The sequence below is a fragment of the Accipiter gentilis genome, chromosome 20 (assembly GCF_929443795.1).
Source record: "Accipiter gentilis chromosome 20, bAccGen1.1, whole genome shotgun sequence".
NCBI classification, from domain to species: domain Eukaryota; kingdom Metazoa; phylum Chordata; class Aves; order Accipitriformes; family Accipitridae; genus Astur; species Astur gentilis.
In genome coordinates, this window is record NC_064899.1 from 24,661,095 (window position 1) to 24,684,065 (window position 22,971).

Consider the following 22,971-nt stretch of genomic DNA (forward strand, 5'->3'; position numbering starts at 1 on the left):
CCAGGAATTTTCCCACTGTTTCCAGAAACCCGGGCTGGACCTTTACAGGCCAGACAAGCACCACTACAGTCTGTTCAAACCAAAGACTCACAATTGGACATACTGTGTTGGATCACCTCTGGGTAGGAACCTGCAAACCTCCATTTTTTCCAGACAAACTGCTGGTTTCTGCCCTATTGGGCATGCAGCCAGCATTGTCAAGATAAAGGTGACCATCTTCTTTGCAGGGGTTTAGACTTAGCTTTTTGCAATCCAATATCCCAGATATTTCACACTATTTCAATGGTAAACTAAAGTCGTAAAGAGGAGCCAGCAGTGCTGAAGTCAAGGAAAGGTTTGCAGGAAGGACGTGCAAATGTGGAAGCATCTTCTTGCGCTATTTTAGTAGCTAGTTTACAAGTCCAGAGATAGCTGCTACCCTCAGCTGAGTTGGTGCGTACTTGCTGGCAGGGTCAGATCGGTGTGACAGGACTCCAGGACCCCCAGGATCTACGTGGGGCTGCTCCCCAGCAAGGATTTAGCGCAGTTGGGCGATCGGGGCCCTTCGTGACAAGTACAAGCAAGTGCCTGTGTGTATATGCATTTAATCTATTTGGGAAACGTACTAAAAAAAAAAAAAAATAGAAGCTTTCTCATGATGCTGTAGCAGGGTTAGCAAGCATTTTAAAGTTTCAGACTTAGAGTATGGCTGTGAAACTAAGCTGGTGGCGTAATTAGAGTGAAAGAAGGCTTGAGAAAAAGAGAAATGAGAGGAAGGTTAAATATAACATCCGCATAAAAAAAAGATGAGCAAAGATGAATTTTGGAAGAAGAGGGGAAAGGGTGAGTGTGGGTGTGAGAGAGAGGAGTTTGTTTAAAACCAAAATGGTACAAATGAGTACTAATAGCCCAGGATTTGACTGCCATGGAAAAGTGTATCTAAAGAATACCTTACTTTGCCCCAAAATAATTAAAGTACAGAGAAAAATGGGAGGAGATGATGAAATGAGCAATGTGCTCATTAAACTTAGGTATATCAGAGGAGAGAGTGTATCTGAGCAGTAAGCTCAAGTCAGTCTGTTTGTCTGTGTTGATCTGCAGGGAGACGGCTGCACTGTGTGGAGGTCGGAGGTTTTGGGGGCACAGCTCCATCGGGGCAGGACCCTCAAATAACCCTGGGAGTTAGTTCCATGCTCTATTGCCAAGTTCTCTAAGGAGCGAGGAAAGGGCTTCGGTGTTACCGCGGAGTGGAGAGGGCTCCTGTAAGGAGCCCCCAAAAAACTCAGAAATATGGCAGAAAAGAAGGGTGTGGAGCGGTGGTCTTTGAGTAAATACAGTCACGTCACCTGAACTTAGTGAGAAATTTTCATCTCAGTTTCAACACTTCTCTTGCAGTGTAACAGGACATTCAGTAAAAATGAGAATAATCAGAAAATATTATCCATTGGCTCTTCCCCAATTAGAAATTACCCAGAAAAAACACTGGTAGAAGGAGTAGAAGTGATCAGCCTTTGACAAGGCAGAGGGGGATTTGTAAAAGTTCATTTTCAAGGTTATACGATTGAAGAATAAAACAGGAAATCCCCTTACTTTGCAACTTTTTGAAAGATGGCATTCAAATTACATTTAGGATATGATCCAAATGCCATGAAAAATTTTTCCATCAACTTCGATGGATGTTCTAAAACAGGATGTGTTAAATCAGGGGAAATAATAACAGAGTCGCAAGTAAATTAACAGAAGATTCGCAACACGTTATGAATCACTGTATTAAAGAATCAATTAGAGTCAGCTATTTAAATAAAGGCAGAGCAGTAGCAAAAAAAATTTTTAACTAGAAAAAGTCAGAACATCTGCTGAAGTTTCCAAAGCTATATTTAATATTAACTTGGGAAAAGCACCTGGACTGAATGGTGTCTCATCAAAAATTTGTAAGTGTTTCCAGACCAAAATCACTTGGATACTTTAAAAAAAAAAAAAAAATCATCTGCTCAACTGAAAGAGAAAACTCCTCTCTAAACCCTTCCCTACTGAGGAATTTTATTATGGGGAATATCACCGTCTTAAAGCAGAGAAGCAACAAAATGCAAATGTTTCTGTATGGTCCAGGTTTTTCTGTTGATTGTTACGATCTAGTACCAGAGTCTCTGCCCCACTGGCTGCTGCACTCAAACTGCACCTTCTGCCCCAAGAAACTAGTGTGCTGGAACAGGGCCTGCCCTTGTATAACAGTACAATTAGCTAACAGTGGGGTAGACTTTATTATTACTATAAAGAATATTTCGGATTCAAGTATTCAGCACAGAGGAGAGTATGAAAAGTGAGCTGGCTTTTGGTAGAGATGCCAGATTTCCTTCCAAGAAACCTACAAGCGGATGGACCATTTCTTTGGTTGTTAGGTGAATATTCAGAGAAAAAAAATCTGCTTTTGAAATTTAAAGCAAACTTACTGTCTTTTTTCACTTCAGTCAGGAAGGTACTAGGAGACGGGACTCCCTATGTCTGATTGTGTGAGTTGTGAAACGTTTGGTCAGCCAGCTAGAGATCAGCCAGCCATATACCTGATGTTTCAGTGCCTATATTTATGGTTCCTCTGATGATGAAATCTAGATTTCTGCAACGACAAACGTAATTTCTCTGCTGTCGGTTAAGACCTTGTTTCGGGGAGGAGCTGGCAGATGCTTGTGATGCCAAACGAGGCTGTATCATGCTTTCTGTTGTGCGTGGTCCCCTGAGCAATGCGGGCCACTGCCTCCCTGTGCCTATTTTCTGAAAAATGTCGGTGTTCAGAAAGCTGTCTGAAGACAGATTTAAATTTGATATGAATTCATTTCAGTGAGGGGAAGCACCACTGCAGGGGGAAACCCCCACACCTTGACACACTAAAATTATTGCAAGAATTCTTCTTTAAGAGGTCTGAGGAGGAACATTTCTCCTAACATGGAAAAGACATCTAGACTTTACATTGCTGCTACAAAATGGAAATCTTAGAGTGAGAGAGCTTAGCTTTGGTTATTCTTGATAGAGACAGCTAGAGTAAGTCAGCATAGATCCATCTAGATGCAGTGCAGCTGCCTGTTTCTACCTGTTCAGACCCTAACCCCATTTATTTAAGAATGAATGTGCTAGTTGCAGGGACAGTTCTTCTAGCTACACTCTTAACTTGAGATTACCCCACTTTTAAGTACAAACAGACATTTCCGTGTATCTTTCTCTTTTCCTTTACAGACCTTTATTTATATTATGTATCTGTATCTCACATGCCAATGGAAATCAGGAAAGGAAATTAATTTGTATGAATGGACTTCATAAATTTAATGATTTACCAGTAATGAAATCCTGGTTTGCAGAATGAGAAATAATAGGGCTTTTCCAAAATATCTTAATCCTTGGCTACGATTAGTGGCATAAAATGAACCATTCTTTCCTATGTGTCTAAAGTCCAAGTTGTGCTCCATGTAGCTATGTGATATTCTTTCCAGTCTCATGTCAGTAAATAATTGCAGTGCTGCTCTTTAGTCTGTCTCTGACCTTCGCTGTGCTTGCCTTCCTTGAGCAAAAGTTGGGAATTGTGACAGATTGATCTCCTTCTGTGATTTGATCTAGTCTAGTGTGAAAGGAAAGTTCGTTAATCCTACTCCCGAATTCCTTAACCAGTTTACATAAAGGTACTATTCTATAAGCATATGTAATGCAGCACAGCCATAACAGTGCTTAAACGGGATTAGGCAATACCTCATTTTCTAACTACTTCTACATTTGCAGAAATACAAATTCACTTTCTTTATATTGTCAAGGGTGATTTTTTTGTAAAAAAAATATTTTAACTGGTTTAGGTCTTATGAGTTTAGGCTAGAATATTGTCTAGGCTGTTTAAACTTGTCATAATTCTAGTTGTTGTTACCTGAACATGAACCAAAGATGATTCTTGTTTAAAGGAGCCTCTTTTGGGGAGGGGAAGAACCAAGTAGCTTAACATAATCTGGTTTTAACAATTAAAAATTGGCAGCTGAGCTGTGTACTGAAGTAAAGCAAGGATTTTTAGGTCTAGAGAAATGGTAGAATCTAGAAAAGAAAAACCACATGCTACTAAAACCCAGTGTATGGTTTTCCAGTATTCCTTAGAAAGCAGGTAGGGCTCTAGGATCAAACCGTACCCACACGCATATGCGTGAAAGCCCACACACTGAAGTAAACACAGTGATGTGGTTGTCCTCTTTGAGTGGTAGGAATCAGAAGTAAGTCTGCTGACATCAGAGAAGTTGTGTATTCTTCAAAGTTCGGGCAAAATAAGAGATCTACTTGCCTTTTTTGCATGTCAACATTAAAACATTTCAAATAATCTTTAGGGAATAATGAGCAAAACAGGGTGTTTACAACGCAGTGACTGATTCTTTCCTGCCAATCCATCAGACCTGTACCTTGTGCATTTATAGACCACCTTTACATACCTGCCTGTGTTTAATAAGGACTTGATGCAAAGCCCCTTGAAGTGAATAGGAGTCCTTCTGTTGTCTTCCGTGCTCTTTGGATCAGGCTTCAATTTACAATCACAAGAACCTATCACTTAACGCACTTAAAAAAAGTAATGCATGAAAACCTCTAGTACTGGGTGAAAATTTAAGGGCCCAAAAGTTGATGCAGACACATGTTACAGTTCCCAAAGTAACTGTAAAAGATTATATTACATTAATATGTAAAGGTTAACAGCACATACAATAATCTGAAATGCTGTCCGTATTGTATATGGAGTGTGACTGACTTGCAGGGTTTTAAGACCCCTCACTTTGGTTGTTTGGGTGTGCTGATATTTAAAGCAATGTTTGTGTTGGTTACAAGGCCTAGGCCAAAGGGATCTCAAGGAGCCCTACGTTCTTGCACATTGCCTAGTGGATAAGTATACTCTGGGTAAACACACCGTGCCTATTTCTGTCCCCCTTTATGCCAGTAGGAAAGAGAAATTTCCCTCCTGGCGTAGCTGTCGTACAGGTATGTAAGGTCCCTTTGTGCCATTTTGGAGGTCTCTTGAGTTTCTGTACTCTTTCGTGTGGTCTGTAACAAGACAATGACAACACTGCACCATGCGTCCCCCATGGAAAACGGGGTAATTTCAACAATTTTCCATTTTCTGTAATGTTTTTCTCTGAAGCGGGAGGCTTGCTTTATGTGTGCAAAGCTTTCTGTTGCAGCTCTCCATAGATAGCCATGACAAAGAGAAAGCATGAAAGCTTCTAGGGCAGAACATTCATCCTCGCTTATCTGGCCCTCGGAGACATTAGCTAATCGAGGCACGATACTCCATACAATAGGACAAGTGCTGTAAAGCTACCTCTGTTATCCCAGTGAGCGTGGAGACTTATCATTCCCATGGCCATTTTACAGGATTTGTTTTCTTCTGACAACAACATCCACAGCCTACAGTGCTATCGACTCCAACAATGAATCTGATGCTGGCTCTGTGTGTTATCGGCTCCCTAATAACTGTCTTTTTTTTTTTTTGTCTTTTTTTTTTTTTTTTCCTCCTTTCCCACCCCATTTGTGAGAATTTGTCCCCTGGAGCTCTTCTCTATCAGGCCCCTGCAGCTGCTGTTATTTTAGATATGGCAGGAAGTAGGTACCGGAAAACAGCTAGAGCTCGCAGCGCTCAGAAAAATCTAGAAATTCCTCTGATTTACCCCAGGCTCTGGCTCCAATCAAAGCCGGTTGCAAAAAAAAAAAAAAAAAAGAAAAGGGAGAGGGAGAAGGGGGGGTGTTGGCAGGGGGAAAGACCCAAGCAGACAACGGTGTCTGGGCTGCGCGTGTGAGGAAGGAGAGTTTCAGCCGTCACCTCCCCGGGGTACCGGAGAGATGCTCGACACAGCCCTGCGAGCCGAGGAGCGCTCGGCTGGGAGCGACGTTCCAGGCGCTGCCGCCGGCACCCTCCCTTGCCGGCCGAGAAAACCCCTTCTCGCCTCCCCAGGGACGTGCGTTTCTAAAAGCTCATCCCTTTTTTTTACGCTCTCCCCTCTCGTGTCCGGTGTGCGCCTAAAGCGGATCAGCTTACCCGGTCGTCCGGCGGGCTCCCATAAATGCTTTTAGCAGCACTTGGCAAAGGGCGCCAGCCAAAGGCACTGGTGGAAAGTCACTAGAGCAAGAAACTTACATCACTACTACTATTATTATTATTACTACCGCTATTATTATTATAATTTTACAGCTCAGATGGGATACTTCTTAATCTGCTAAGCAAAGACCTCTTTAGCCGCTTTGAATACCTTTTAAAGCAGGCTGACTCTGGAGATGACTTCTAAAAAAAAAAAGAAAAAAAGAAGAAACGATAAAGAAAAACACCTCCAAACCTTTCAGTTCGGCAAGCGGTTTAGAAAAAAAGACACCACCACCCCCATACACAAAGACATACACGGAAAAGATACTACCTTTAGAACTGGTTTTAATAAAGAAATCTTCCTCTTTGACACAGCAGATAAGGAGGAAGATGTCCGCCCACAGACATCTCGCACCATTAGCGATCTAGTTAACATCTGTAAATGTTTTAGGGAAAGAAATTATACTTTGAGACATTTATTTTTTAATTACAGGCTCCAGATGAGATTTGTTAGAGCAGGGAAATGTATCCCATAGCGACTGATGTCAATAGCAAGCAGTCCCTAAAGCCAGCCAGGATTGGGAAAGCCATGCTGTTTGCTGCTCTTGGCACTGCTCCCTGCTTTCACAATGTCAAACTTAGAACCGCCTTTATATGCACTTTCCATTTTTTTTTCCACAGTAGCTGTTGCCAGCAAGCTGTAAACTACCGTATATCACTCAGATTTAAGAACCTAAACTTTAAAACAAATTAAACTCTTGTTGACATTGTAATAAAAATCAGAATCGAACTGAACAGCTCAGTAAAACTGCACTTCAATTATTTTATGGATTTAAGATTGTTTTCTAGGATTCCCAGACTCCCAATACAGCAAAGTTATTTCCTCTTGGCAGATGTCTGGAAAAAAAAAATTCATTGAATGGATAAAATTATGTGGCAGACACTAGGTTGAAGCCTAAAGGGAGGAAATGGTGTCTCCCCAGCACCTGTAAATATTTGCTCTGTGTCTTGACCAGAAGAGCCGTTCGTCCATACTTTGAAAAAAAATGTCAAGGTATTTATTTTGTGAGTTTTTAAGAAAAGAGAATTTTCATCTGTTAAAACCCAGTTCCTAACTAGGTGTTTATGTGGTTTTGAAGGAGAACGGCAAATACGGGTTACGGGTCTGACCCACCCTTCAGAACCACATCCAAATGCAGGTAAATGCATGCAGCGCATGAGTGCTACCAGTCGCTGGCCTCTGCTTATCTTTCATCTCCCTACTTAGCAGTTAATGTTGGGTATTCTTTTTATAATTCTCTTTTTTTTTTTTTCCTATTCTGTAAAATGGAAACAGTGGTTTCCATCCGATTAATTGCCAGGTTTCCATTCTTTATAATGTTTCCTCTCAAAACAGTTTGGAATGAAAGTATTTCAGAAATGTGTGTAGACGGAAGCTACTGGAGATAATAATTTGTTTCATGTCACTCTGTTTTACAAAAGGTGTGGTGCACAAGAAGGGCTGTTGCGTGGAGCGAACAGCGGTCGGCTTGCGCAGCCTTTCACCAAAACCTTTGTGGCACCTAACTTGTTTTCTTTCATCACATCAGCAAAATGTCCTTTATGTCCCTAAGGCCCCTTGCGTTCCCAGGGTCTTCAGGTCTTCAGCAAGAGCTGACCCTTGCTGGGTTGCTCCTCGCACAAGGATGCTGCTGAAGATTGAGCCAGATGTTGCACATCTGCATGCCCACGGCTAGGTCTCGGGGTCTGCATGTTCTGGCTGAACCCCCCCCCCCCCCCGAGGAGCGCTGGTCACTCTGAGCAACGTGTAGTTGTGTGGATTTTCCGAAACGGCTGTGTTAGGCTCCACGCGTTCACCTCTTGATCTGAATTGGCTGACTTACCTGACTGAATCTCACGTAAGCAGCCGGTTTTCTTCATTTTAGCATTAATAAGTTTTTTAAAGCTACTCTTGAATTGCTGTTAAAGTTCTTCCACTCATTTGGTTGCCTGGAGCACCTCTCAAAAGTGCAGGCCAAATTCCTGCTGGAGTTCGGATGCGTTGCCAGATGACAGCCTGGGCCGTGGAAGCACCCTGTCATTTCTCAGCTATCGAGAAGCGAGGGTTTTGGAGTCCAAGTACTCAAAAAGAGGCAGAAAATAAGTCTGTCGCACATTGCGAATGGTTGTTTGGAAAGTGTAACGCAAACGTTCTGAATAAAATTTCAGGTCCTTAAGTGTGCTTCAGAGATGCGTGTTGTACGCCTGTGTTTGTCAAGTGCCCTTTTCCTAGTTCTCTAGTGCTGGCCGCAGGTTTGCCGTGCTTCGTTCTTGGGGCAGAATAAATTTCCTCTCTAGTGGAGAGTGCTGAGCTTCAGCACAGTTCCATGTCAAGCATTGAGCTGCAAGGGGGAAGGTTTCTTCTTCCCTGGGAGCCCGGCTGTGATTCTTACTGAATTTTTGCGGCCATATCTGGTGTTTTTTCTGTTGACATTGCTCTGTCAGTCCAGCCTAAGGAGCCATTCTGCAGCTTAACACAGCATGGGGGAGAGGGGAAAAGAGGAAAAGACATTTTGCCATGTTTGCAGCTCTGTCGCACTGGGACCATATACAAATAAGAGTATTCTTCCAGCTGCTCTAATTTGAGACGCTTGCTATAGGTGGTTTTAGCATCCGAGGGGTACTGGAGTCCAGCAACTGTCTGGACACGGTGGTTTTCACAGCTACATCTTCTAATAACCTAATTAGGCCCAGCTGGTGCTTTCCCCATCGTGGCCCAGCTTGCAGTGATATGTCTTCAGTGTCTCTCTACGAAATCAGCCTGCTTTGTATCGAACCTTCCCACCCAAACTGGATGGGAGTCGTGTCATGAAAAGGTCTTTAGCTAGTGTAGTTAGTGTAGTGCAAAACCAACGCAAGAGTATCATTAACCACCGCCAGCGCTCTTCTCCAAGGAGCCACGGCGGAGAGGACGTGCGTTCCTCTTTGAACTGCAGCATTCTTCAGCAACAGACGCTGCCGTGGTTAAAATAAAGTCCTGTGGCATTACGTACAGCTCGCACTGCGGTGGTGGCCAGGTCATCATGCCACAAGCAAATCTATCACCTGACGATTCGCCTGCATCATTTTTTTTGCAGGCTGTTTGCAGCCACCAGTGCAGATTCCCAGAGCTAGCCCTACTTCTGTGCCAACTGCTGAAGCTTAGCAGCCGTGTTCCATCACCTAAGGATTTCCCCCAGCCAGCGCGACCTTTCCCAGCCTAGCCCCCAGCAGGCTCACAGGTGGATTTCTTTTCCTTTATCAAACACATTAAAGATTTTATTAGCCCCACCCAGCATTTCTCTTCCATTGAGCAGCGTGTGGCCAGCCACTCACTGAGTCATCTCGTGGCCATCGTTTTATCTGCCTGAGCAAAACTCCTGTGAATTAGGGGTTCGCAAACAAAGCTCAGCCTAGGTGGGAATGTGGCCCAACAGTGGTCGCCCCCCCAAGCAGCACAAATATGGTGTATTGTGTACGCAGCAGCATCCTAGTGTTGCCCCTGCCTCGGTGCCCTCTTTCCTAGATAATGGGAATAATGCATTGATTTTTTCTGTTTAGCGCACGCTTTGAGGTTTGCCGATGAAAAGGGCTATAAAGGCAAGAGGCGTGGGTGATGGTGATGATAACGGGGCAAGTAGGGTGCATTTAAAAAAAACCAAAAAACCCTCCTTGCTCAGATAAAGATCAGACAGACCCTGTTTGAACCTATCTCCAGGACACTTCTAGTGTTGAGGCCCAATTTTGCTCCTACTGAAGTCCATCAGGCTTTGAGGCTGGTTGTGTGGAGGAAGAGCCGAGTCTCTTGGCTGTTCTCTGCCGTGGAAAGCAAAGGGCACTCAGCAAATACTCCTGCGTGACCCAAGGTGCTTCTTTCTTTCTTCCATTCATTATTTCTTTGCTTCATTTGATATGCCCAGCTGCACATGAGTTGGTTTTTTACGAACAGCAGCACAAGGTGGCTCATTTTGGAGGATTCCAAGACGATCACTAGGGGCCACATTATTATTACATAAAGTCAATTAAAGAGCATACGTGCACATCCCATTGATTTGATTTAGAACTAACAAAAGCTTCAGTAATGTGCAATTACAAGAAACTTAATGACCCCTTTATATTGAATGCAACTTCCGTGGCACCTAATATGCTTTGATGAATTGCTCATTATGTGCAATGTTGGAAAAGCTTCTAAAAAGATTAATAATTGTATAATCGATAGAGAAATTCAGTCTTATTTGGCTTTTTTTAAACTCTGAAATCAGCTAAGTCATGGAGATTATGGATCCTCTCTTCCTCCCCTTTTCCCTTCTGTACCCCCAGATTTTTATTTTTTTTTCTAAAGGTAATCTGTCACTTTTCCAGCATGTGGAGAAACCCCTTCTCGAGTAATGTCAAGCGGTCTGGCCTGATACGGATTGCCGTGTGAGGTCCAAAAGGCTGGTGCCAGCTGCCGGCAGAAATTGCTGGTGCTGGGCTGGATGCGTACCCATGGGACGCTCCTTTGGTGGGTCCCCGAGTAGCAGCGTCCAGCGTTGGGCTCAGAGCTTTGCAGCATGGTCCAGACCCACTCCCCTTCTCCCATTCGTTGCCTGTGGGCTTGGGGAGCTGCCAGCCCTTGGGGCCGTCAGGTGGGCTTCAACCTTGCTCTCCTTTGAGAGCCTCGTGTCTCGAGTGTTGCCCGTGCCACGGTTGACTGCAAGTTGTGACGGACAGCAGCAAAGCTTGTGGGATGGGTTCGGAAATAGGAAAGGGAAAAGGAAAAAAAGGAAGTTTCATTTCTGTTACGCTCGGGGTTTAATCAATACTGCCGGAGACGTCTGGAGGCTAAAAAACAGGCAAATGCAGAATTGCTTTAAATTTGTTTTGATTTCGAATCCACTCTTGTCATGCTTCAGGGCATGATTCATGACTTTTGAATGCTGGGGTCTGACAGCACTATTTTGCTGCTGGGCGCTAAACTGGAAAGTAAAACCGATCACCAGAATCAGTTTGTATTACTGTATTTCTTATGGCAGGGGCAAATTTCTGTTGTCTCTAGCAAAGCGGTGCATGCTCTTCCTTACTCCTTCCTGACTGGTACCCACAAAGCTTCCAGCAGTACCGACCTTGGGTTTTGGCTGCCTTAGGTAGCATTTGCGTAGTTCTTCTGTCATGTGGAAATTTTGTGTAAAACGTAAAATATGTCTGTTTTGTTTCCCTTACAGATGCTCTTAGGAACGTAAACACATAATTTTGGTTAAAATGTGGTTTATTTGTCTGTTGCCCAGCCCTACCCTCACGCATGTGCGTATGTGTGTGTCAAACGTAGCTTGCATCATACCAGGGCAGAACCTGAAGCCTCTGCGCAGCCCGAACCCCAGCCGCTCCAGGCAAGGTTGGCCTCAGTGAGGGCTACTGAAAATTCCTGTTGGCTTCCTGATTGTTTGGTATAAAAGCTAAGCCAGGTTGAGCGCAGCCACCCTCAGACTGAGAGTAAAAACGAGCTAAAGTTTAGACCCCCGTGTGCTGGGAATCACTGCGGCTCTGCTGATTCCTGCGCTAACTCCCAGCAGCTGGGGGATTCATCCCTAAGTGTTTGCAGAGCAAGAGACGCAGGGCGTTCCCAGGGTTGCATATGGGAGGGATGAAAAAAATCCAAACCCAGGAGTTTTGGTGTGATAGGATGGGACTCATTTAGTCTGGGCACCTAGTCAAGAGCCCCAGTTAAATTACTGCCACACGGTGCTGTCATCGCGCTCCAGCGAGGAACCTTTCCCATTAGCCCTCCGCAGCGCAGCCACTGTGGGAGATGTTGCATTATTTGGAGCTGTTGAGCTAAGTAAGGCAGAGGGTAGAGCAGGTAGGAAAATGATTCCTTGTTAATGTCTGTCGTGCACAACAATACCATCCACCGTGCCAAGCCAACGTTCGTATGGGAGGATCATGTTTTATTAAAACCTGCTACTTGTTGTCACTCACTTGCTCCACTGTCCTATTCGCTGTCTCCAAAAATAGCATGCCCTGTGGTGGTGGCTTATTATGATTAAACAGATAAAAATAAGTTTAAGGTTTAAACACATCCAGGACACCTGAGGTAATAGAAGATCTGGCTTCTTTATGGAACGTGTGAAGTTATATTTTCCATTGCTTCACAAGACTTGTTTTGTTTGGTTTTTAATTCAGTAAGCTTTAATGTGATCTATAGTTTCGCATTACAGGCTGGCACCTCAGGAATTTGTACCACTGTTTTCTGATTTTCTTTCTTATTCACAGGACAATACTTACTAGCTTTGAAAAAAGAATTTCTCTGACAGCCCTATTTTTCTTAGTGATTTAAGTAATAATTCTATGTTGTTTGTTGCAGCTTTCGTATGTCAGAAAGGATTGCTGCTTATTAGTGAGGAAGTAGGTACCGTGATAAAAACTGTAGAATTTTACTCATGTGATGGAGTTTATATCAGGAGCTTCATTTCTTTACTCACTGTATATGTGTCTATATTTAGCCATTTTTCTCTTTAAATAAAATCAGTGCACGGCAATAAGGGAAAACATTTTTTCCTCCTGTATTTCTGCTTCCTCTGCATTCATTTGCGACTTTGAATTCCTCTTCAGTGATGCTAATAATGTGGCATTTGATCTGAAATGAAGGGCATATGAGAGCACAGGAGCCTGATGGAGCATGATGTGGCATCGCTGGTGGAAAATCCAAGGGCAGTAATTACAGACAGTAAAGTGAACATCATACTACGAAACATTACTACAGGTAGTGTCGTGTCAGCGTCAAACTTGTAGACTCACTCCAGAGTTATGTTGCCCTGTCCTTATTCATATGCTGAATGGCGACAGCGTGCTCAGAGCTGTACCCAGTGGGGAGGAAAACACAGTCCCCGCTCCACAATGCTCGTGAGCAGCGAGCTGTTGCCAACAGCAGAAATTCAGAGCACTTAGGGGTACGTTTGCACTGTGTAATGAGGTATGCGGAGAGATCCCTGACCTGGGTGTTGCTGTAGTTGTACCGGTGCAGGGCTCGACCTGAGCTAGTGAATTCTGCTGGAAGGCAAAAACGATGAGCCAAAGTGAGGCAGTTTTGCTTTCAGGACTGCTACGCTTGTCTGGAGATTGCTCAAATGTGACACCTAGCTGTGCAGCACGACCAGCGTCAAACACGGTCCAAGAGCGGTGTCCGAGATTGGTATCCAAACATGGCATCGCGTTGCTTGGGTGGTTACACCCATCTGAAAGACGAAGCGTTATTGTCTGGACACGGCAGAATCCGGGCGTAATTTCACACAGGCTTTTCACACATGTGGCTTGAAAGATGCAGCTGGTGTTACTTGTATTTTCCATGACACGTGCACCAGTCAGAGCAGGTTGCTTTTGTTCCTTTTCGGCGAGAGAGCATTACGGCATCTGAACCTCCTGCTTCGGTTCTGCTTCGTGGTAGAGACGATGGTCCCCAGCGGTCGCAGGTGGACATGAAGTAACAAGCAAAGGTTGGTTAGTCAGCTGTGAAAAAAAGCTTGATGTGACCCTGAAGGCCTAGATGTCTTGGGACATGCTGTGTGGCTCTTCCTATTGATAAGGAAACCAAAAACAATCCTGAAGGAACAGAGCTGATGCTGTCGCTATTTACGCAGACACAGGGACGCGTACACAACCTCTCCGTGCCCTTTTACTTCAACTCTATCACACCCCTTAAAAAAAGAGTGGAGTGGAAAGCCGCAAAAGCTTGCTTGTGAAAGAGAAGTGTGCAGTCGGAAAGGGGTGCAACAGTGAATACAACCCACAGCTCTGCTGCTCAGTCTCCTTGTACGAGCCGTTCTGGGCCGCTGCTGAAGTGAACTGGAGTTGATGGAAAGACGCTCGTTGACTTCCACAGCCTTCGGTGTGCAATGTGTGAAAAGGCAGCGGCTTAACCCGGCCAGAAACTGGAGCCTTAACATTACGGCTAACGAAGTGAACGGAGGTGGGATATATTTTCAAAGTGCCATCGTTCCCTGCCAAAACTGTAGACTCAGCTCCTCCTAATTGTGGGTTTGACCATGGCTCTCCGTTTACCTTCCATTTTTACGGACTCTTGGGAGCATGGGCCTTTAGGAGTATGATGGAGTCTTCCATCCAAGCTCTCCTATTTGTAGCCCCAGAGAGCTCCCCAGTTGTGGAAACCCCCTGCATGTGCCTTCTCCCCACTCCCTGCACCGCTGACCTCTCAACTTCTGTGATCTGAGTGGGATCAGTATCTGAGCTGGAAGGCAGAACTTTGTCTCAGAAGAACAGGTATTTTATTAAAACAAAAGGCCACAATGTTATCTATATTAGTAGTCAGATACAAGGAAAACAGAAATCTGCAGAAATTTAAAGTTTTGCTGGTTGATGGAATCCATGTACAGCCACCAAATGTTAAAAATACTCCATTTCCTATGAAGTTCACATCTATATATGGAACCCACATTTGTTCAGATATGTCTGGTTGTCCTGTTCCATGCAGGAACCCAAACTGTTGCATCAGTAAGACACTGATTTTGCTAATTAGTAAAGCAAAAATTTCCATTGCAAGGGCATTTTAAAGCAAAATTAAATACAAGAAGAAAAAACTCCTTATTAAACTAAAATGTGGTGTAACAGCTCACCACATCCTGCTACCGTGGCATCTGCTGTTTAGCAAAGGAAAGGTTCCTCTTTCAGACGCCTTGACAGGTAGAGAGGTCACGTGTTACCTGCATTTCTCAGCACTATTATTTTTTTGACTTTCTGTCAGTGGAAAAGCTGAACGTGACAATGGAAAATAGCAGTTGAGGGGAGGCATTGTGGGGAACTGTAGGTGTTAGCTATAAAAGCGACGGTGACCCCCCTCCCCAAAGCCAGCAGAAAAACAGTGAAAAAAATCTGATGACAAAGGTGCTGTAAATCATTGTACTCAGCTGTTTGTCCTGATAGGGATCAGCCTGTTGCTTTAAGGGAAGTGTTGTGCTAATCTGGGCATTGAAAATTAAAAATCTTTCATGCTATTCCAGATCTGCTGCTAAACTGTATGTAGGGCCTCCAGCAAGCCAGGTAATTCTCTAAGTCTCATCTGTCCTGTCTGTAAAATGGGTCCTTTTGAGTACTCGGGTTATGTTGTTTTAAAAATGAGAGCGAAGCCTTTGCAACCTTTCTTTGAAAAATGTTGCGCTCATGCAAAACACAACTGCTCCTGGAATGGTACTACAGACGTGAATGGACACGTATCCAAGCAGCAGCAGAATCAAAGACTGGCATTTGCTTTAGGAATGAAACTCAAACCCAGGCCAAAATACTGCTTGCACTGAATACTGCTGTTCTGTGGAGCACACACAATCCTCTTGTAGTAACAGGCTTGTAAGCCAGAACTTGAGCATTCAAGACAGCAACCAGCTGACTCTCCTCAAGTATATAATAAATATTTTGTTAGAAAGGTGGGAACTAAGAGAAAAATACCAATTATTTTCTCTGCACAAGCAGTATATCTTACCTCTCTGGGGAGTTCTGCAGTGGCCCTACAGGACTGACTGGAGCCCTGAGGATGCGGAGGGGAAGGAGTGTGATGGATGGCAAAGGAGATGGTGAACATGGAACAATCAGCTCGTTCACACAACACATGAATGAAATTCTCAAGAAACAAATTTAAAACAAACAAAAAAAAGTACTTCTTCCACCAGCACATCCTTAAACTGTGGAACCCGTTGCTGCAGGAAACCGTGAAGGCCAAAACAAGTTCAGAAGGTTATTAGAAAACTTAATGGAAGAAGGTTCAACAAAGTTCACTAGAAAGAAAGATGCAGACCTCCTCTTGCTCATGAAGCCCTCCGGCAGCATAAAGGTGTGCTAGAGAAAGCATCGCGGGAGGTGTGCCTGGTTCCTATGCTCTTTCCCAAAGCATTGGCTACTGGCTGTTGTGGTAGATGCGACACTGGTACAGACGGACGGACGGGACACTTCAGCAGAGCCATACTTCAGTAACAGAATCTTTGATTTGTTGTTGGGAAGGGCAATCTTGGGTCAGCCTACAACAAGAGTATTTGATGTTTTCTTGCCAAGAGAAACAAAAATCAGTTTTGGGTCAAGCAGAACATTCCAAAACACTCCATTTGATCCAAAATAAAACATTTCCTAACATGCACCAAAAGTGTTAATATGGAGTATTAAAAGAAGCAAACTTTCCAGAAATTTTCAAGACAAAATGTCGATGCTAAAGACATTTGAAACTATTTGAGAAACGTAATCCATATTTTCATGTCATTTTGACTGACCCAAAACTGCATTCCCCCTCCCCAACAAGTTTTCCCTCTACGTCTGTTTCTCAGACCTGGAGGGAGAGAGGAGTGTCTTCATGGCAGTGCTAGACCCTGCAGCTGGAGATGGCGGGGAGCAGCCTTCTAGCCAAACCCAGCAAGCGTCACCCAGCGCGTTTCGTGTGCTCTTGCCACCTGGTTTCCCCCCGTTCCCACCCGCCAGAGGGTTTTCCTTCCAGCCTCAGGTGCCTCGGCGGGCAGCACGGGAAAACCCGCTCTCGGCACACTTCCCCTTTCAGCTCTCGTGTTTAGTGCTCCCTGCTAGCCGCCTGCCTCCACCGGATCGATCGGCTGCTTTGCCAGATCACGAATTGCCCCACCTGGGCCTTCTGCATGCACCGTTGTCCCTCTGTAGGTTTTTTCCACTGTGTTATTGGGAATTTTTGCATTTCCGACGCTGCGGTGGGTAAAGGGGAACAAGCGACAGTGAAATAAAGAGACCGGTGTCTGAGCCGCGCTGTCCATGGGCCACCATGGATGAGAGAGATGTGGAACATCCTCTTGGTGGTTTTGGCCCCGTTTGGTTGTGAGATCCGGTGGCAACGGGTGCGCTTTGGTTGAGGTTCAGTTGTCTCCCGAGTCCACGCTGCCGTTGCCTGGTGACTGCTGTTGAACTGTCCGATGTTGTTACCCGAGGACACCAGCCTTGACCGCTGCTCGTCAAGGTAGCAGAAGTCCACCTCTGTTAAGAAAATAACATCCAACAAAAGTCAGCAATAAAGCCGAAGGTCTAATCTGTATCCTGTTGGAGCTGATAACGAAATGACGAGTGATTGCAGCTGGGGACAGATTGGTTTGGCTGGAGAGAGCGTGACCGAAGGACCGTGGGGGTTTCATGGTCTAAGCCGAGGCAAGCGGGCTCCCAGCCGAAAGGAAAAGTCACGTCATCTCTAGGGTAAGCCATGTGTCCTACAGCGCTTGAGTGACAGAGGATTCAGCTGAGGGTACCGAGCGTGGCTGGAAAGGGCAGCCTCTGAGTGCCTAAGCCCATTTTGGAGATGGACCTTTGGCCCTTAGACTGGCATGTCATCAAGTTGCTTCCGAAATACTTTTACTAAATGCTTTAATAGGGGAAAGCGTGGGCTGGCGGGCTGGGGCATGTTACTTTTGAAAGTCTTACTGAATGAATCAAGCAAGAGTATCTCAGCGTGTGCTATAGCATTAGTTTGAGGTTCAAGATACCCGAGGGTTAATCCTGACTGGGATGGGGAGCTCCTTCGCTCTTCCACCTCTCTGTCCCCATCTGTGAAATACCGGTGATATTTATGTTCACACTGTACAGAAAAGCTGTGAAGATTCATTATTTAATGTTTCTAAGCACTAAGTAACTGTACAAAGACCGAGGATTGCCTTGAGTAGTATCTTAATTTTATTTGCTGTAACAGAAACTTTGAGGGAAAGTTAGCAAAACTGTGACACTGTCTGGCCCCTATGAGGATTTTTTTTCATTGTCACGCTCAACACCAAGATACCACAGTCTGTTTTTGCTGCACACCCAATGTTGCTTTGAGAAGTTTATCAAAGAAACTGTCTTTACAAAAGCATCATGGAAAAATCATCCCACAGAAGAAGTGTGCTGTTTGCATTCAAGGCAGAGACTGGGTCCCAAAAGCTGTCCGGACTCTTGCAGCATGTAAATGGGGTAGCACTTCTTGCTGTGTTCGGATGCATGCAGGGCGGTCTTTGCCACAGAGCAGGGCTTGCTGCTCGAATTTGTTTCCACTGTTGGGTAATAATTAAAGATGAACCCCACAGCACTCTTGAGAGAAAGAACTGCTTTGTCTTCACATCTCATTTCCATACTGCTCTCAGTTTGCTGCCATAAATAGGTAGTTACAAATACAACCGATATTTCCTTTCTGAAGCATGGTGTGCGTATCCATTGGTAGAAGTGGTTTCGGTGGCCAGGACCTGTGACACAAATCCTGACTGATTCATGTGCTGCAGTTACTAAATGGGCAATAAGTCTGCAGAAAAAAAAAAAAAAAGGGAAAAAAAAAAAAAAAACCAACAAAAAAACAACCCTCAACTAATTGCTTCAGGAAGTTGGTTTTAGGCAGGGTTGGTCTTCTCCAGTAAACACATGAAGTTATCTGGATGGTGGTGAACAACAGCCCACAAGGAAAGGAAAATGCGGGCTTTTCCGTGGTGCTTCCATGACGTGGGCATGTGTTTCCCACTCCCAGCAATGTTAGGGAAACTCAGAAGTGGTGATAGCCCTACTGATGGCATTTTATCTATCTTCATGTAAATCAGGTGGTGGCAGTCACTGCAGGGGGGTGGGGTGGAAATAAAAGGGATGTTGTGTAGTCCACTGTAGATGGCCTTTGCCAGGTTCAGTCATTTCCCGTCCATCTGCCAAAAATCACAAGCTGATAAATGGACGTAAGGGGAGTGTGGGAAACTGTATTGCTTGATGATCTGCAGGGGAGGGGGGGAAAAATGAAAGACGACTCATGAATAAAGAAAACAACACTTTATCAGTGGAGATGCAGTCTGACTGGCCGATGCTGAGATAGCGGACCTTGTTTATTCTTTCCTCTGACTCTCGCCAAGGGTTTTAACTTGCTCGTCCCTCCCATCTGTCTGTGCAGACAGGAGCGAAGACTGCATGTCCACGTGTGTTGGTCACCACGAAAGGAGGGTATATATTTACATGTGTTACCAGCCCCAGGGAATGGGCAAGCACACAGCAGTTTCTTCTCTTCTTTTTTGTTTCCTAATACTGTCCCACAGTGGAAAAAATCAGCACGTGAAGTCGTATTCTATCTAGGCATTGCAGCTGCACATACCCAGGTTCAGTGGCTGGCAGCTTTCTGCCACCAGTACCTACCATGGCTAACATACTTTCCGAACGGCTCTTTCTATGGAAGGTGTAGATTATTCCAAGATTTCCTGTGGTTCTCTTTGCTTTACATGTCCGAGCCAGTTCTAGAGCAAATGAAATGTTTTATCTGTAACTGATTTGAAATGTTAAATATGTTTGATGCAATCAAGGATCCAGGATGCTGCTGTTCTTGTGATGCCTGGTTTTACATGGTATTTAGCATGTTAATAACCTTGGTTAATCCTGCTGATTTGTGATCAGCCTGTACAAGCTATCTCGTGATGTTACGCTTACGGTTCAGAGCTGTACTGAAGCTGTCAAAGAATGGATGCAAGTTTGGGGGGGGCTGTGTACTGAAGAGACCCTCCTGCAGCAGCGGGATGCTAATGGATTCCTTTTCTCTTGTCTTCTTTCTTTGCAGTAAATGAAATTATAAGGAATGACCTTTCCAGTACCAATGTCCATTCGTAGCTTGCAATACGGGCCTAGTATGAAATCCACACACACTTTTGACTTAGCTGGCGTGTCAGCTCAAGTAGAGAGATACCGAATAAACCGAAGACGTTGCCTGGTACCACTCTGATCTTCCACCTTACTGAATGTCAGGAACTGAAGATTTACCTCTTGCTTACAAAGAAGTAGCTCCTCAACTTCAACTGATGAATGAAACAGCTTCTTTAAAGAAAATCATCTCAAAAGAAAGAGGAGGGAGTACGCTCCGAGATGGCGCATTTCACGGGACAAAACTAGGAAACTCGGCAAAATCTGAGTGCTTCTTCCCAGTGCTGATCTTTTTGGCATGGCACCGCTGGCATACAGCCCTGGAAGTGCCTTATTTTACCAGGTTGTGGCATCAGGGCATTTTTAATAAGCTTTGAATTTGCTACCATTAAAAGAGTTGGTAGGTGCAGAAACTATAGAGCTTGCATTCTGGAGAGTGTTATTGGAAAAAAGCATAGGACTCTGCAGAAAAGTAGGGAGAGCAATCCCTACTCCAGTAAGAAGTGTTTATGAATTCCAGAATTTCTTCAGCTTTTCCTCTGCTGTAATGTACAGCCTATTGCCTTATTCTCAGTGCATTTCAAAAGCCTCCTGATTTGTCATCATCTCAGCTTTCTTTTGCGTATTGTCTTTATTATGTGCTAATGAATCATAGGATTGTTAGTAGTAGCATGTTAAGATTTTGATTTTAATCCGGCTTCAGTCATAGCACAAGTGAGTTGAATAGCACAAAATAAAAAAGGTTGATGGACAAAAAATTGAAATCTATCTTTTACATGATAGATGAATGTGTATGCATGTACATACATACTAGTCTATATGCATATATTTATATATGACAAATAATATAGATGATTGCCTAGTGAGGGCACTGAATTTAGCAATAATTTCAATTTCTGAGAATGCATTTCAGATCCACAACAAATATTTCAGCTACTTCTTTTGAGGGTTTGTTGCACCTAAAGCAGGTATGCATTTTCTTTCCTCATGCAGTTAAGCAAGCACTTTAGATAGGCAAGAAGGATGCATACAAGATACATGTTATTTACCAAATGACAAAATATGAGTTATAGTAACTGTAAATACCATTATGGAAGAGTGTAAAATATTTGTTCAGTTATAATGTTATTATTCCGCAGAAGCCTTATAACTCTCTGCTACATGTATGAAAAAGAATATTACCAAAAAACCACAAAGGTTTAATATGCAGCGCTGTATAGTGTGTTTTCAGATTAGCTAATGATTCTGGAGCTACAGGTAGGCATGTAGTGTAGCCTTTAACATTGTATTTTTTACAATCAAACGCTTATTATATAACTAGCAACAACCTATTATTTCATATAACCAAAAAAAAAAAAAAAAAAACCCAACTAAAATAAAATAGCATGACTTAAATTAAAAATGTTTAACATTAATATTGTGCCTTAGGAATCTGTGCCCCCTTCTGGAAATACACCTGAACTACACCTCCGTGCTGGGGTGGCCCCTTAACCCTAATGCAACGAAGATTGAAACAGGTTTCACAAAAAGGTGAAATCTTCCTAAGCGTTTTAAAACATTATTCTGTATAATTATGTCTTACTTTCTTTAGAAAAAGATGAAAGCCATATTTGTCACATTTGCACATTACTGTGAAGACATGAGAATATAATATGGCTATATGTACATAATATGCTGTTATTGGTCCTTATAATAGTCTGTTATTCCACACCTGTTTAATCCCAGTTATTTACCCTGTATTTAGCATTGTAGACATTGCATGAAACATTTCTTATAGACTGCCATATGAAAAGTTAAAAAGCTTGACAGATGTCAGCTTGACTTGTAGCTAGAAAATAGATCCAATAAAGCAAAATGTTTTGCTGGAAGCTAGTCTTAGAGTGGTTCATTTTATGTTATCTTGACAAATCTTCCTTTCTTATATAAAATAAGCATTTTTACATTATATACATATATAAAAATATATATCTCCATCTCTTCTATTTGAAGCTGTTTGCATCCTGCTGCATCCTGCTAATATAACCATCTTAGTATGGAAGTAAAGTCTCTTGTCAACAGACTCTTCTTCATTTTCCCCCTGCATTTAAAGACGTTGCTGCCAAGGAGAGAAAATTATATATGACATAATTCTCAGCTTTTATTCTCTCAGTATTTCAGAAATGTCAACAAAGTGTGCATGGAGGAATCTCTGGTTATGCCAAAGCATTTTTTTACATATACATAAATACCTTGGGTGAGGCTTTTATGATACAGGACAATACAAACACACACAGACACACCCTCCACATGTTCACATTTCAGCAGTAATTTTAGCAAGGTTTTCAGCTGTATGGTTTGGATATGTTGCACCTCCTTCATCCTTGTTTTCCTCTTTAAGCTATTTTGGAAAAAAAAAAAAAAAAAGAACCCAACCTGTTACTTTTAAGCCTGGATAATGGAAGATTATGCATCTCTTGTATATGTATTCATAAAATAAAAATGAAAGCAGAAATATTTCCCGTATGAGACTGCTATCTTGTTTTTGTACATGTGTTGTGATTGTTGCTGTCAGTTTATGAAAATGGTTTTCATCAACCCTTTTTGGAAAACAAAGCAAAACCAAAAAGCCACAACGCTCTGAACTTTGAGCGTAGTCCCTACAGGTATGTTCAAAAAGTCTTTTGCCGGGGATGATTCTGACTATTAAAAAGAGCCTTCCGGATGAATTTTAAGTGGTGAAACAAACTACCTTACTAACCATGCAACAAAGTACTTGCATCTGTATATATTGCTCGGACAACAGTTTCTTTTGCTCTCCCTGCAAGTATTTCTGAAACGCGTGGGCTGGGAAGGGTAGGCTTTGGATCTGTGGCCTTCGGTGCGGTAGGTGCAAGAGATGTTTTTGTCAGGCTGGAGGCTTTCGGAGCCCTGCGAGGGGAAGGCTGCCCGCCGGCTGGCAGAAGGGGACGGCTTGCCGTCAGCTGCCTGTGTGCGATGGAGCTGTAGGACGGATCTGAGCTGTAGGACGGATCTGATCTGTAGGACGGATCTGATCTGTAGGATGGATCTGATCTGTGGGATGGATCTGATCTGTAGGACGGGTCCTACTCCCTGAATCGCCCCGCGGCTCTGCCCCGGAGGAGAAGGGGTGTCAGCTTAGTCCAGGCTGGGCTGAACGCAGGTCTGGGCTTCTATTCACCTCATCGGGTAGTGCATTTGTACGTACCAACATCTGGCAGCTGATGGATGGGCCAAATCGTACAGAAATGCTGGAAAAACCTGAGCTGCTTTGA

At 43.6% G+C, this 22,971-nt stretch overlaps 1 protein-coding gene across 3 annotated transcripts in view; it reads left to right on the forward strand.

Moving 5' to 3' along the window:
• The window catches only part of NFATC1 (nuclear factor of activated T cells 1), a 114,976-nt gene extending 92,845 nt beyond the window's left edge, over window positions 1-22,131 (forward strand). For all 3 annotated transcript variants that reach the window (XM_049824043.1, XM_049824045.1, XM_049824044.1), the window contains exon 10: window positions 19,620-22,131. In XM_049824043.1, coding sequence (XP_049680000.1) covers window positions 19,620-19,669 — 50 coding nt within the window. In that variant the 3' untranslated portion in view covers window positions 19,670-22,131. The remainder of the gene's footprint in view (window positions 1-19,619) is intronic.
• Window positions 22,132-22,971: the final 840 nt, after the last annotated feature.